The following is a 13,865-nucleotide window of genomic DNA, read 5'->3' as shown; positions in this document are numbered from 1 at the left end:
AGAGGTAGCTCTGTGGTATAATGTTGCCCTAACAGATACAATCCCTCCTTCTAGATAGATAATAAATAAACAGGGATCCTGAAACTCTAAAATTGGGTGGCTTCATTCACTTGTTGTCTGGTTATGATCTAATGTTGAATAGTTGAGAGAGTGAGAGATCACATTCTGAAACAGAAGGCCAAAGAAAGATTGAGGAATCTGCCTTGCCTTTAAGAACTAATTCAGAGCTCAGCTTGTAAGTAACTCCTGTAACCTCTGAACAGCAAAGAATCTCAGAAAGGAAAACTGCCAAGAGTTTGAGGCTATGTAGAGAGCTCCAAGAGCACATGGGCTACAGAATGAGACCCTGTCCCCCAAGAACCAAACCTAAGCCAACAAACAAACTAACCAATCCAAATAGCAAACTGTTAGTTCCATACAAGGACATGGCCCTGTGACCTAGGGCTCTCCCACTAGATCCTCCCTCACCTCACATCGCCAGTGAAGTCCAACTTCCCAGTGTATGAACTGCATAGGTCCACTCAAGCCCTCCCCAAACCATCACAAGCACTCCGGGAGTAAAAACAAATTGTCTTCACCTGATGTGTGCCCCTGCACAGCTGTACACAAAGAACAGGTATTAATATATATATAAAGAACGTATGAGAAGTGATAACTAAATGGTATTGAAGTACATCTTGGCATGAAGCTTCTCAGGTCTTTGTATCCTGCATCTTCAAAGAGATCAGACTTTACAGTGATCCCAGGACTGTATAAATACACTGTACATGGAAAAATGCCTGCTAAAGTCTGCTTTTAATCTATATTGAAACTTGCCCATGATTAAGAAAAAAAAAAGTAACACTCCCACAGCTAAGCATTTTAAAGATTTCTCTGAATCTCTCAATTCACAGAAAAAAAAAAATTTAAGCTCCTTGATCCTGTAATGTAGTTATCATAAGTGCTGGCCTCTCTTCGTACACTGTAGGTTTTTAGTAAGCTGATGTAGGTTTATGTCATTGGCCGAAGAGCTTTGTAAGAAATTCAGAGGCCAGGAACTAATGTGAAAGGATATCTGAGAATTTATTTAACATTCTACTTCCCCTTCTTAGTAATCCTTTGTTTAGTTCTAGGGAGAGCCAACCTCAAGCAATGCCAGGGTTTTTATTTCTTACAAATTGTCAGTTTTAGTCACTGAAGCTTCCTGCTTCTGGATGCGTAGAGTTTTGTCCTTTCTGGCTACTAGAATTTTTGTCAAACTCTTCAGTTTTCAGAATGAAGTGTAACTGAGCTGTACATCAGCCAGCTATCCTTAACCCAATGTAACTGAGATTATTCCCTTGTGATTTTTTTTTCTTAATTCCCTTCGACTTGATGCCAATGCACCCCTGTTACTAATCCAACTGGGGCAAATGTTGACTCTCCATCATCCACGCTCCCAGGTTTTGAAATATGTTGGTCCCTGCCTCCTGAAGTTAATCCCAGATCTAACTGAGCCCAACTGTGATTTGGGCTCCTGACCCACAATCAATCAATCAATCAAATGAGTTAATAGTACTCCAGTCTTTTATCCTATACCTTCCTATCTGCTTCTGAAAAACAAAGCTCAGGGAATTGGCTCTCAATCCCACTCAGTCCAAGTTCTTGTGTTTATAAGCAAGCACAAGGATATCTGGATGACGGACAGACTCAAAAGACTTGTAGCCAGGCATGTGAATAAAGTGTGGCACACACTGCGTACTCTGTTCCAGAGAGGATGCCATTCCAATCTGTGGACATGTCCACAGTGCCTAAACTCCTTCAAATAGCCACTGTGTAACTGCACGTGAAGGTGACATGATTGAACATTTGCAACTTTCTAACATTTAGATTCTTGTGTTATCCTTCCTAACAAACCTTTCTGTTTTCTCCCCCTCCTTTCTTCTTTTCCAGCAAATTTCCATTGATGAATTGGAAAATGCCGAGGTCCTAATTTTGTTGAGTTTTGTTTTTAATGTCCCGTGTGGTGTCCCCATGATACCTCTTACAGTTTAGCCCTGTGTATCCCCCGCTCTCTGTGTCTGGAGTCTGACTTTGTGTAGTGGGCCTTCTGGGAGTGAGCAGGGTTGGTCCTGTCTGTGTTAGCATTTGTCTCCAGAGTGTTTATCATTTGTCCTTGGGTATCCCTCCATCATCCCTAGAGAACTTCTAAGCTGTAGGAAAGTTTCATTCATTCTCTCATCTCAACTGAACCTGTGGTTGTTGCAGGTCATGGACTTTATGCCTGGAGCTTTGTATTAACTGTTGATGTTAACATAAAGGACCTTTGCTTCCTGTTAAATAATTGACCCAAAGAGAGAAAATAGACTGACACAGTCAGGAAGTAGTTAAAACACAATGTTAAAGTGTCAAGCCCACTACTCTCTCGCTGTCTATGTTGCAAAGCATTACACGGCGAGGTCACATAAGGATTTTGGCAAGGCAGTGTGAATCCCAGAGTGGTAGTTCAGACCTTCTACCCCTGATATTAGAAACACCGAAGGCCATGGCTTCTCTTCTGCAAGAACTACCTGTAGGGGCAGAAATGGAGTTGTCAACTCGTGCTTCTGATATTGACGTGCCAAGGCGTAGTTACAGCAGAGTCCTGGAAAGTAATTGATTTGGTGTCTATCTTTTGTTTGTTCTGTGCGTTTTTCAACAGCCTTAGTGATTTTAGGCTGATTTTTAAATTAATTTTGTAAGACTAATTAATACCGTATTTTAGATGGAATGGAGCTACCAGATTAGACATTTTATTCAGTATCTCTTCACTTTGATTTAATACACCGTAGTTGAAAAATTTCCATAGATAGCTTAGATATACCTAAGGAAAGTTCAGATCTACCACAGGACTTACAACCTGAAGCAACACAAGTGGTTATGAATTTGAATTAGCTGCCCCAGGGATGGCATGAAGAGAGGTAAATGGCCACTCTTCACCCACAAATTAGAGCATGGCTAACTAGGTCTTGCATGTGGGTAGTTTAGTTCCATACAGGTCTATATGCTGAATTTTATATGAACCCATTTGCCCTTATTTTAGTATGTTTTCTAGGATGGTAGAGGGGTGAAGAAGAAAGGGAACCTGCAACTTCACTAACTGCTTTTAGCACAGTCATTTTTCTTTGTTTCATATGTATAGTTTTCCCATTTCTGGATTATTTCTATGCTAGAATGCCCTGGACTGAATTTTATATGCTGGCACCCTTCAGTGTTCTTGTTTTTGCCTTGAGTTATAAATGCCTCCCCTTAAATTTCTCCCCCTGAGCTACTGAGTTTGAATTTCTGTTTGCTTAGTTACAGATTAAGTCCAGGAAAGAAAACCCTCTCTCATCATAGGCTATGTAGCATTATTAATAAATACACTGTTTGCACCAGAGTAATCAGTTGCTGTGTTTGCTTGCCCAGGATACAACTTGGTTCTCCTGGCTGGGAGTTTATTGCTTGCTTATGGAAAGATTCCACAGTTGGAGCAGGTGTGTTTATAATTATACTCTAGGAAATAGAATACTGTCTGTTTATAAAAGAAGAATGTTCTGGCAGGCACTTAGATTCTTTGAAAATTCCCTGAGGAAGCAACTGTGGCTCCCCTCTGCGTAGTTACCCCTGGCAACAGTCAGAACCCCGGGACACCAATACCCTGTCCCACGTCCCTCAGGCTATTGGTTCTGGCCCTCTTCTCAGGGTTGACTGACTGGCCTTTGTCATCAGCCCATTCTAGAAACTACCACAGCTCCTGTGGTGCGCATGCCCTCTCCAGCCTTCCACCAGTGTGCCTTAGTGGAAGCTGCAGTCCACAGCTGAGCTTCTACAGAAGTTTAATGAGTGTTCCTGCCAGCAAAGGATCAGGATAGGGCCTCACACCTAACACACTGAAGGCCTCGGTCCTGAATCCTGAATATGGTGGGGGAGAAAGTATTTGGCATGCCTAATCCCTCAATTGTCTACTTGTGGAAGGAAGAGCCACTGCTTTTTTGGTGATAAAGGCCAGTTGAGCATGACAGGAAGTAGGTGCTGCGAACAACTTAGGAAGAAAAGAAAAGCCTAAGGCACATCAGGACTTCAGGCAAGAGGGTAAAAATAAGTACAGAGGCATAAACTTCGCATAAAGAATGTGCATCATAGGGGATCATCCCGGCTGCCTCCTAGAACGAAAATTCATTTGACTCCAGTTTGTTTGCCTCCTGGCAAGTAAAGAGGTAGTCTCCATCCTTACCCTGACTTGGTCTCAGCCCCTGGAGATAGGAGCACATGGGGGAGTATAGAAAAAGGAAACCACCTGCACAGTGTCAAGATTGATGGATTGTTATACTTGGATTTGAATACTTGGGAGTATACATCTCCCCGCCCAGTGTCTTGGGGTGATGTTAAAGGCCAATCAGTTATCTCTGAGGAGAGGCCCAGAGCCAACAGCTGAGGGAGCAGGGACACAGTGTTGGTGTCCCAGGGTTCTGCCTTTTTCCAGGGGTAACTATGCAGAGGGACCCACAGATACAGAAAGATCAGATTCAGAAAGCTTCCTCATTGGCCGTAAATGGAGAGCCGCTGATGTTAAGATACTGATTTCTAGCACTCTAGCACCTGTTAGGTTCCAACACTGTGTTAAATGGATACAATGTGCCCCAAATAGGGTATCTGCCTTACTGGAGACCTTGCTAGAGACATACAAATTGATGTAAAAGCTAACTCAGTGTGTCACAGGACGTGATAGAAATATATGGAGTTGCGGGGAAACATCATCTCCCATGTTTCAGCAAGCCAGAAGGTCAAGTAGTCACTTCAGAGGTCAGGCGAGAACGAAACGAGTAGTCCCAGGGCCCGCTTTTCTAAACTAGGAAGTACCATGACTTTTGAGAACATGCTTGGGGGTCAGGCAGCAATAGTGAATAACAGAGTGGTCCACCTAGGTACCGTCATGTTTGTCCTTGAAAATGAGCTGTGTGTTTTCAAAGTGTGCCCTGTGGCTCGCCGGAATGCCCACCTGTCTGCACTTGACATGCAGTCTCCCCTGAATTACCGTCACTCTGAGGACAGTCAGCAACCACAACTTTGCTTTCCTGTTCTGCAAAATGAAGAAAAGAAAAGAAAAAAAAAATACCAGACAGACATCCGTATTGCCTAGGATAGCTGTAACCTGATTTTATTTTTATTTTGCCCTTAACTTCTCTTCCCCTCCGGCTCCTCCTACAAGCCAGTGATGCCACAGACAAAAAAAAAAAAAAAAAAAACTGTAAAATTCATGATGTGTGAAGGCTGGGGGGTGGGGGAGAGACAGAAGCATAAGATTTGTTAGTTTTTACCTTCAGGGGGCGTGCTCCTGACGTCCAACCCCGGTGGAGGCGTCCTACTTTTTTACATTGCTGTGAACTGCTGAGTTGGGCACCTGCCAACACTCGGGCAGTCGTTACATAAGACCTCTCTTTTTTTTCCTGGAATTTAGGCTCACTGCTGATGTGCGACCTTCAGCAGTAATTGCCAATAAGTGCAGCAGGACTGTTTACTGTTAGACACTGGCAACCGCAGAGCCAGCTCTGCTCTCAGCACACAGGAGCCCCTGCGGACTCTGCTGAGGGCTTTCTCTCTTTTGGCTCTTTTTTTTTCTTTTTTCTTTTTTCTGAGATTATTCCAGAATAACTGAAGTTGTATAACTGAGTCAAGCTAGATTGCATTTTTAAATAACAGACCGCAACATTCTGATCAAGTCTTTCTGTAAGATACGCATCAGACTACATGGGTGGAGTCATGTAATTTTTAACTTATCTTTGTTTCTAAGAGCAAATATATTTCAAAAGAGAATTGTGTCTGTAGATGTGAATATTTAAAATTGTTCTTGTAAATGCTGGAAAACTTCTATTTTTTTTTTTTTTTGGTTCAGTATTCTTTCAAGCTTTCTTTTCTCTTAATGAAGGGGTTTCAAATTCTGAGAAAAGATGGGGCCTGGCTAGCATGCTTGCAAGCTCATTCAGTCTGGTTTTGTGTCCTTACCCCAAAGTTATAAGTTATAAGCTATAAGCAACCTAGTGCTGATTTCAGGGGGTCAGATTTGCTGTACTGGTATGTCAACCTGTCTTACATGACTTGACATGTGTTCAGCTTCTGCCAGGATGGTCCACATGGAGACATTGTGTTTAACAGCAAATGATGGATGTCCAGGGGCCGGAGAGGGATTCCTATTAAGGACAGTTTAAAGCAGAGCCTGCTGGTCCTGTAATAGACACATGTGAAAGAGGTGGAGGGAGAGATGGACAGGTGAAGGGAGGGTTGCTGAATTGCAAACACCAGAAATAAGCTAGGAAGTGTATGTGCTTCATTTCTTTAAGAATTAGAAAGAACAATAACAGATGTTTATCCCTCCGGGTACCATGTATATATAAAACAAGCACAAGAGTATATCCTCCGTGCACATATCCTGTTATTTGATTGGCATCACAGTTATGATACCTTGATTGTTGGTCTCATCCAGAAAGGGCATTGAGGGCTCAGAAACTTGAGGTGCTACTTAAATTCTACTTAACCGTTTCCTAGTCATGGGAATCTTTTGTTTCTGTTAAGTTACATTTTTTTTGAACTTCTCTGAAAGTCCTGGGATCAATATGACGAAGCAGTCTGGGACAATACTTGATTTTCAAGTTCATAACTAGGCATGTTAATCACCTACCAGTTGTAATTAGGAATGCCAGAGCATGTACTATGAGGGAGAAAATAAGACCTAGAATATTTAGATTTTAAAATGTTATTCCTTAAAGTGTTCACCAGAACCTCACCATTCAAGTAAAATGATGATGATGATAATAATAACTGCTGAGAAAACAGATTCATTTATCAAGTCCTACTCTTTACTTGTATTGGTATCATATCTTATAGTTACATAGCTATTCTTAGAACATCTATACTTTGTTGTTATGCTATCATAATTGCAGCTTACTACCATAAAATCAGCTTTTCCCAAAGAACTGTGACTTCATTCATCTAAGAAGGTGTAAGCTGTTGCTTGTTTTACATGATTATATTCCTGGTTTGGTCAGGTCTCTGCCATGTCTGAAAGTAAGTTATACCTTGGCTATTACATTTTTTAAAATGAAGTTTACTGACAATAGGTCATGTATTATTTTGATACGTTAGCTGGAAGGAATCCCAGCAATGCTCTGGTCTCTATGAACAGGTAAGCAGGCAGAAGCCCAAGGAAGTTATTTGGTGACCAAAGAGACTCACAGGGGCTCTTGTCCTGTGACACAAGCCAGTGCTCTTGGCTTTTTCATTATGGCCCACTAATAAAAAAAACACCAGTACTTGTCTTTCTGGATACTAATTCGTGAGGCCTCAAAGCATCCTCTGCTGTTCAGTAGGTTTTCAGGGATAACTAAAATAATAATAATAATAATAATAATTAGTTTAGTTTTAAAAATCAGACTAACTTTAAAACAAGCACAGCAGTCATCTAGGGAAATAATACAGTTGTGAGTACATCATAGAAATATGGGAAATCCCTGATCTCATATTAAGATATACTGTATGTCTGATGGCTTCTGCAGAAGGATTTAAGATCCTTCTCTGGGCAAAAAGAACTGAAGCAGAGTAGAGAATTAAACAAGGGAAAAAAAAAAAGATCACCAGCTCCGGCTTCATCTTCTTCCTTTCCTTTGGCTTTGGTTTTGATTGGCAAGTGAATAAGAGTGTGGCTGCTTTGGTTCCTGCAGGAAATCCCTGCCTATAACCCTTTTGTTCTAATCATATAGAAGGCACTTAAAGGACATGCCCATGGGAGTGTGGCCAACACAAATGGTAGAAGACAATGCTTTCCGCCTCTATCTCTGGCTGCTCTAGCATGTATGGGTACTTGCTTTCACTCTGCTTTTTTATTTTTACATGTCCGTTTTGCACCGAGGACAGAAAGCAAAACTTCACACAGTCTCTTGTTTTTAGCCACTAGCACGCAGAATGTAAGAACATTCTGTGATGATGTTTACCATTTTGACAGTACACACACCTCATCTCTGATTTTATTTCCCTTGCAATGCTTCGGTTTTTCTGCCACTCTGTTTCTCCCCACCCTCTTCAGGAGGCTGGGTGCTTTGCACAGACTTTTTCTCCCCAGAAGAGATAGTGTTGGACTTCACATGACAGGTCTCTGTCTAGACCTGACTGAGCAGCTCTCCACAAGTACCTCTTTACCCTTGGTAAAACAGTTTGGTCCTATTGCTCTTGCATTTTACCTGTTCGGAAATAAAAGAAAGACAGTTTTTAAAAATGACATGACAACAGATTTCTGTTAAGGGTGTTTCCACTGTGGTGATCTGATTACTCAAGTGGTTGCCTTGAGTTGCACTGAAGCCCAAATCCACCCAGGTCCCACCGTTTCAGTCTCCAAGCCTCCTGTGGCCTCAGGAGAGGTGCACAGTGCACAGTGTTGGAGAGCAATAGCAGAGGCCAAGGTCATGTGGTTACAGCATGAGCCTTGGCTTCATTCCATGGCTCCAGACTGTACCTTGCACCACTCAGCCATGCTGTTGGCGCGTGACTTGGGTCCAGGGCAGCCCTCGTAGGATCTGACGATTATATCTGACATTGGTTCTCTGTTTCATGCACGTGTCCTTTGGCTAGACTCGTGGCACTATCCTTATATTGGAGCAATAGACTTTTATAGCCACACCCTTTTTGAGCTACCCCTTCACACACACACACACACACACACACACACACACACACACACACACACACACACACGAGAGAGAGAGAGAGAGAGAGAGAGAGAGAGAGAGAGAGAGTTCACGTGTGTATCCTGGCCTGTGTCTTTCTCTCTTTTATGGGGTAGGGATTTTGAAATACAGTGTTAGATGTTCACATGGTATGGCAGAAGTGAGCTCAGAAAACCTGTCCATGACACCCCTGGGGAACCGTAAGGTTAGAGTAATCATGCTCAGAATGCAGAAACTCGTCTCCTTGTCCCGGAGATTCTGAAAGAGGATATTCCATCCACTAAACCTCAGCCAGGCAACCGACAGCACTGCAGAATGGGACATGGACTAGCAGAGACAGGAGAGAGCATAAATCCATAGCAGGCCTTGTCTTGGTGGAGGAGTAGTGAGGGGCCTTGCTGGGAGTCCTGCTGCATCCGTCCCCTTCTTCTGTTGCTGAGCTTACCCAAGTTCCCGTTAGTGTCCCCAGCGCAAATTCTCATTGCCTAGCAAGACACCCCTAAATCTTGGCTCTTCCTCCTTGGCTGGTGCTTCTTTCAGTTTTCGTACTGCTGACATAAGACCTGACTAAAGCAGCTTGAGGTGGAAAAGGTTTATCTGGGCTCACAGTTGACAATCCACCGAGGCTCAGAAGGCACACCGCTGAATCAGTTCCAGCTGCGGCAGATGCTCCGCGGAGCTTGTCATATTGCGCCACAGTTCAGAAGCAGAGGAAACAGATGCTAATGCTTAGCTGATTTCTTCCTTTCCCCCTTTTTACTCAGTCCGAGACCCCAACCTATGGGACGGTGCCACTTAGAACTAGCACAGATCTTCTCCCCTCAGGTAAACCTGGAAATGCCTTCCCAGACACCCGGAAGTTTATCTCCTGGGTGATTTCAAATCTAGCCATGGTGATAGTGAAAATTATAATCATCGCAGATGCCACTTTATTTTCTGCTTTTAAACCGGTATCTTATGTCAGTCATCTCTTCCACCACATTCCATGCACTTTAAAGATCGAGTGCTTAGTCCCTTCGACTGCCCAGCCCCATGCAACAGGGGATTTGGCAAAATCACCCATCTGTGATCCTTCCCTCCATGTTTTGTCCTTCAGTGTTGGTCTGCAGACTTCTCTCTGGTCTGTAAAATGCAAATGCCTTGACTAACATGCTTCATTTTACTCCCAATTAGCTGCCTCAGGCCCCGGAAGCTGAGAACTCCACAGAGGTGTGTTGCCCACCTATATTTGCAGTACTGGCAAATATGGGTGCTCTAAGTTGTCCCAGTGTGTGCATTGTGCTGATGAGATGTCCATTCTGGTGTTGGGCATGGGAGGGAAGTCTCCAGCAGGCTGGGGACTGGTCACTGCCTTGGGGTAGAAAGTTCCTCCACAGGTGGGTGAGGCTGAGCAAGCACCAGGTGAGAGGATGCACCGTGGGGAAGTCTTCACTCCCGCCCCTTTTCAGTCTGGATGTGAGAAATTCTGGAATGTCCCAATCCATTCTGTTGTACAGAACTGACCTCAGATTCTGTGCAGAGAGCATGCACTTTTGAAAATCGGACACGAATCTACAATTTTGCAGGCACTCCTAAGAAAGTTGCATGAGGCAGTGTTTCTGCCCCATAGAGTTGATCCAAGCAAGTAAGATCAGAGAGACTGCTGTTAGGAGGGCATGTTCTTAGTTGTGAAAACTTCCTTTCAGACACTGCCGATAAGTCACAGGAGTTCAAGCTAAAATGAAAGGTGCTTTATTGGAGAGAAGTCTGTCGGAAAGGAAAAAACGCAAACACAAACGATAGAGCCCCTGAGGAGCAGTGCAGGTGTTTCCCCATGGTCAGCCTGTCATCTTCTAATCAGAGCTCTTTGCTAGCAGTTTTGGCTAGAACACTCATCTACTGGTGGGCTAGGGAGAGCTGTGGTCTCATGTATGTGTTTGACCCATACTGTATGTATCAGTGTCCTTACGCATGTGCTGTTCAGTACTGCATGTATGAATCATAAGGACCTGCCCAGCTGAGTCTTGCTCCATAGCCCCTTTTGTGTTAATATAACAGCATATCCTATATAACTATCATTCATAATCTTTGGGGGAAAAAAATGTTGACCCAAAATTTCATCTGAAACAGTGTCGTGGGAGGAAGGGTTGGGACAACTATTATGCAGGACCTAAAGTATTCATACCTTGGGCAAAACCACAAAACAGGTTAATTCTTCTATGTAACCTTGACTGTATATGAGCTCACACTGTATTTTGTTTGTGACTGATGCTGAAGATGGTAGTGTTTCCTTAGTGCCATATTTAAAATGGAATTTCTGCATGCTTAGCAGGAGCTTGAACCAAGTCCACCCCTGAGGCAACTGGAAGACCATAAAAGGGTATGTAGCCTTGAGTCTCGCGTGTTGGGAGCTAATGACTGTAACTCCCCCCTCAGCCACACAACTCTTGATTTAAAGACAGCTCTTGTTGGTGTTGATAGTGTTCAAACATGAATTGGCTTAGGATCAGTGGTCCCCTTGTATAGAAGGAAGCTAACTGCCAGTTCTGTCTGTTATCTACCTGAACAGAACTGTGCACAACTAAGCCCTGAACAGTAGCCAAGTAAGCATTTCGCACTCTCCTTCCCTGATGGTTTTCTAGATAGGTGATGGGGGAGCTTGGTGCTCCCGAGGTAAATAGTGGTCCTTACAGCCAGCTCACAATAAACACAGAAACACAGTGCCAGCAGGGTGTAATTACACCGTTCAGCTGTGAGAATGCTAACTTCCTCCTTTTCATTTCAGCCAGTTTTTTTTACATGTTTGAGCATGTATCCCTACAAACATATGCACATTCTCATCATTGGATTATTGTAGGTCCACAGCCTTCATGGTTTGGTTTTATTATTTAATGCTACATCTGAGCCTTTCAACCTTTCATGCGCAAGCATAAGTTAAGTCTTTGGACACTACCAGTCGCACAAAGCTCCCCAAATTAGGAAGGTGTTTGTAGCTTTTTTTATTTTTATTTTTATTTTTTTACCTTTGAGAAGGAAATAAATAAATATATGTCTTTGAAGAGGAATGGTACCTAGGACAAAGGATTAATTCTTTCTTACAGTGCTGGCTGTGTCTTACTGAAGCATTTTCTAGAAGGTTTTACACACACACACACACACACACACACACACACACACACACACACACACTGACCAGAATTGATTTTTCACATTACCCATTTCTGGAAGATAGCTGGGAACTTACTCAGTACTATGTAAGACTTATATTTACATTCCTGAGCCTGTCTTTAACAAAGTATATGCTGACTTAATGGCAAGGCGTTTGTTTATCCCTATGGCACGGGTTAGAAAGTTGAAACCCAGAAGTTTAACATATTGCTCAAGGTCACAGGGTTAGAAAATAAACAGTCTTAGTGAAGACTGTCATGGCATTGTGGTCAGTTTTGTGTCCTGGAGAGCTGATTCCTGAGACAAATGGGTAGAACCACTATATTCTGTTCCCATTCCCCCACCCCTACCTTGTCCCACTGTCTCTCAGATTTTGTTCTGTTTTCTTACCTTGGTAGAGAAATAAGTTTTATGATTTCCCCAGCTAAGGAATAGTTCCTAGGAAGTTTACATTTGGGCCAAACTTGTATCGAGATACCCCTCTAACAACCGGTATGCCCTGCAGCTCACTGGGTATGGTCACTTTACATTCACATCCTTGCCGGGTTTTGCTAGCTAGTGAAGAATTATTGTATATCTTAGAAGTAGCCAGTGAAGGTAGGTACCTATGCCTTAAGGCCCCCAAGGGACTTGGTATATATTAAAACAAACAAAAAACACCAACAAAAACCTGTTGGTATTACAAACAAAGACAGTCCTCTTTTTGGGAGGTACTAGCTGCATGGTATGTAAGTTATTTCATGTCTCTGTGCCTTGGTTTCTTCCATGTATAATGGGAATAATACTAGTCTCTATCCCTGTGACGGGAAGACTGAGCCAGGTACATAATATAGTGAGCCAGTGGCTGAAGAGTTTAAGAGAGTTTCACATTGTTGCTACCTTGCAGTTTGGAATGTTTAAATGATTTTGTAACCAACAAGGATAGGAAAAGGGTGGGTTTTGTGTTTTCTTTGTTTGTTTGTTTTGTTCTCTTAGTTTACGTGCTATTGTAAGTACTAAGATGTGAGAGACCCAGGGTCTAAGAGGTGATCTTGCCTAGAGCACAAACTCTTCTAGTGGCTGGAATCTGGAAACCCAAAGGGCTACCTCCATCTCCTTTGCAAGTGATGCATTGGCTCTTGGGTACCTTGTTCAGCACATAGCCATATTCCCACATGGCTCATTAGCCAGTATTCTGAGAGAAAGGAAACGCTGAGCAGGTCAGCAAAAGGGGAGCTCAGGACTGATATGCCAGTTGTCATTATTTTAACATGACACCACTACAAATGAAACTTTTCTGACTTTTCATTTTCTCAGTCTTAGGTAATACTTACTGTATGTGGAATTTTATACCTGACGACAAACATCTGATACTTGTTTTCATGCTCTAGATGCAAAAACTGCAGTGAGGAGGGAGAGAAAAATATACTTTCACAGCTCAGTGTCAAAGCTGAAGTGACAATACTGGGAAAGTCTCTGTTTTCTCCTGTGCAATCAGGCACCGCAGCCTGGTACATGGTGAACAGCTTAGCTGTGTTGAGTAATTTATATCAAGATGATTAGGAAGGCTTTTCTCTGAAGAGTTTAACTTTCCTAAATTAAACCAATGGCTCAGAAAAACACTAGAGATTTGCATAACTTTTAATAATGTTTATTCAGTCTACTCCCTGTCCGCTTTTATCTAAAATCCTGACTTTATTCTCTATAGACAAACAAAGGAACTTTAATTTATTATTTAAGAATAAGCCAAAACAGTTGCTACTTGTTCTGTTCTTTCTATATATTCTGTGTGTGCATGTACACACACACACACACACACACACTGATGGTGAGATGAATATATACCACAAACATTAATAAGAGTGGAGAAAGTTTGTGGGTGGAATGTGTTCTAAACCCTCCCCCAATAATGAGCACATTTCATGATATTCTCTTAGGGGGGAAAAATGTACCATTTGATGCATCTGTTGCTATGGTAACTGCTGGGGTTTTTCTGTTGAAGAGAGGCAGAATGCAAATGTGCAGTCCCTTTGTATCACTTGGGCA

The 13,865-nt window shown here is 42.6% G+C and overlaps 1 protein-coding gene across 6 annotated transcripts in view; it reads left to right on the top strand.

Annotated features, from left to right (window-relative positions):
• Itpr1 (inositol 1,4,5-trisphosphate receptor type 1) overlaps positions 1–13,865 on the top strand; it is a 206,640-nt gene that overhangs the window by 81,767 nt on the left and 111,008 nt on the right. For 4 of the 6 annotated variants that reach the window (XM_055628416.1, XM_055628418.1, XM_055628415.1 and 1 more), the window contains 3 exons: positions 1,912–1,944; positions 9,867–9,902; positions 11,002–11,052. The exons of the other annotated variants lie outside the window; for them this stretch is intronic. In XM_055628416.1, coding sequence (XP_055484391.1) covers positions 1,912–1,944; positions 9,867–9,902; positions 11,002–11,052 — 120 coding nt within the window. The remainder of the gene's footprint in view (positions 1–1,911; positions 1,945–9,866; positions 9,903–11,001; positions 11,053–13,865) is intronic. 6 annotated transcript variants of the gene reach the window in all.

Source organism: Psammomys obesus, unplaced genomic scaffold, assembly GCF_907164565.1.
Source record: "Psammomys obesus unplaced genomic scaffold, mPsaObe1.curated_primary_1811, whole genome shotgun sequence".
In the NCBI taxonomy this organism is placed as follows: domain Eukaryota; kingdom Metazoa; phylum Chordata; class Mammalia; order Rodentia; family Muridae; genus Psammomys; species Psammomys obesus.
Note: the sequence above shows the minus strand (reverse complement) of the source record. Positions and strands in the feature narration are given on the sequence as shown.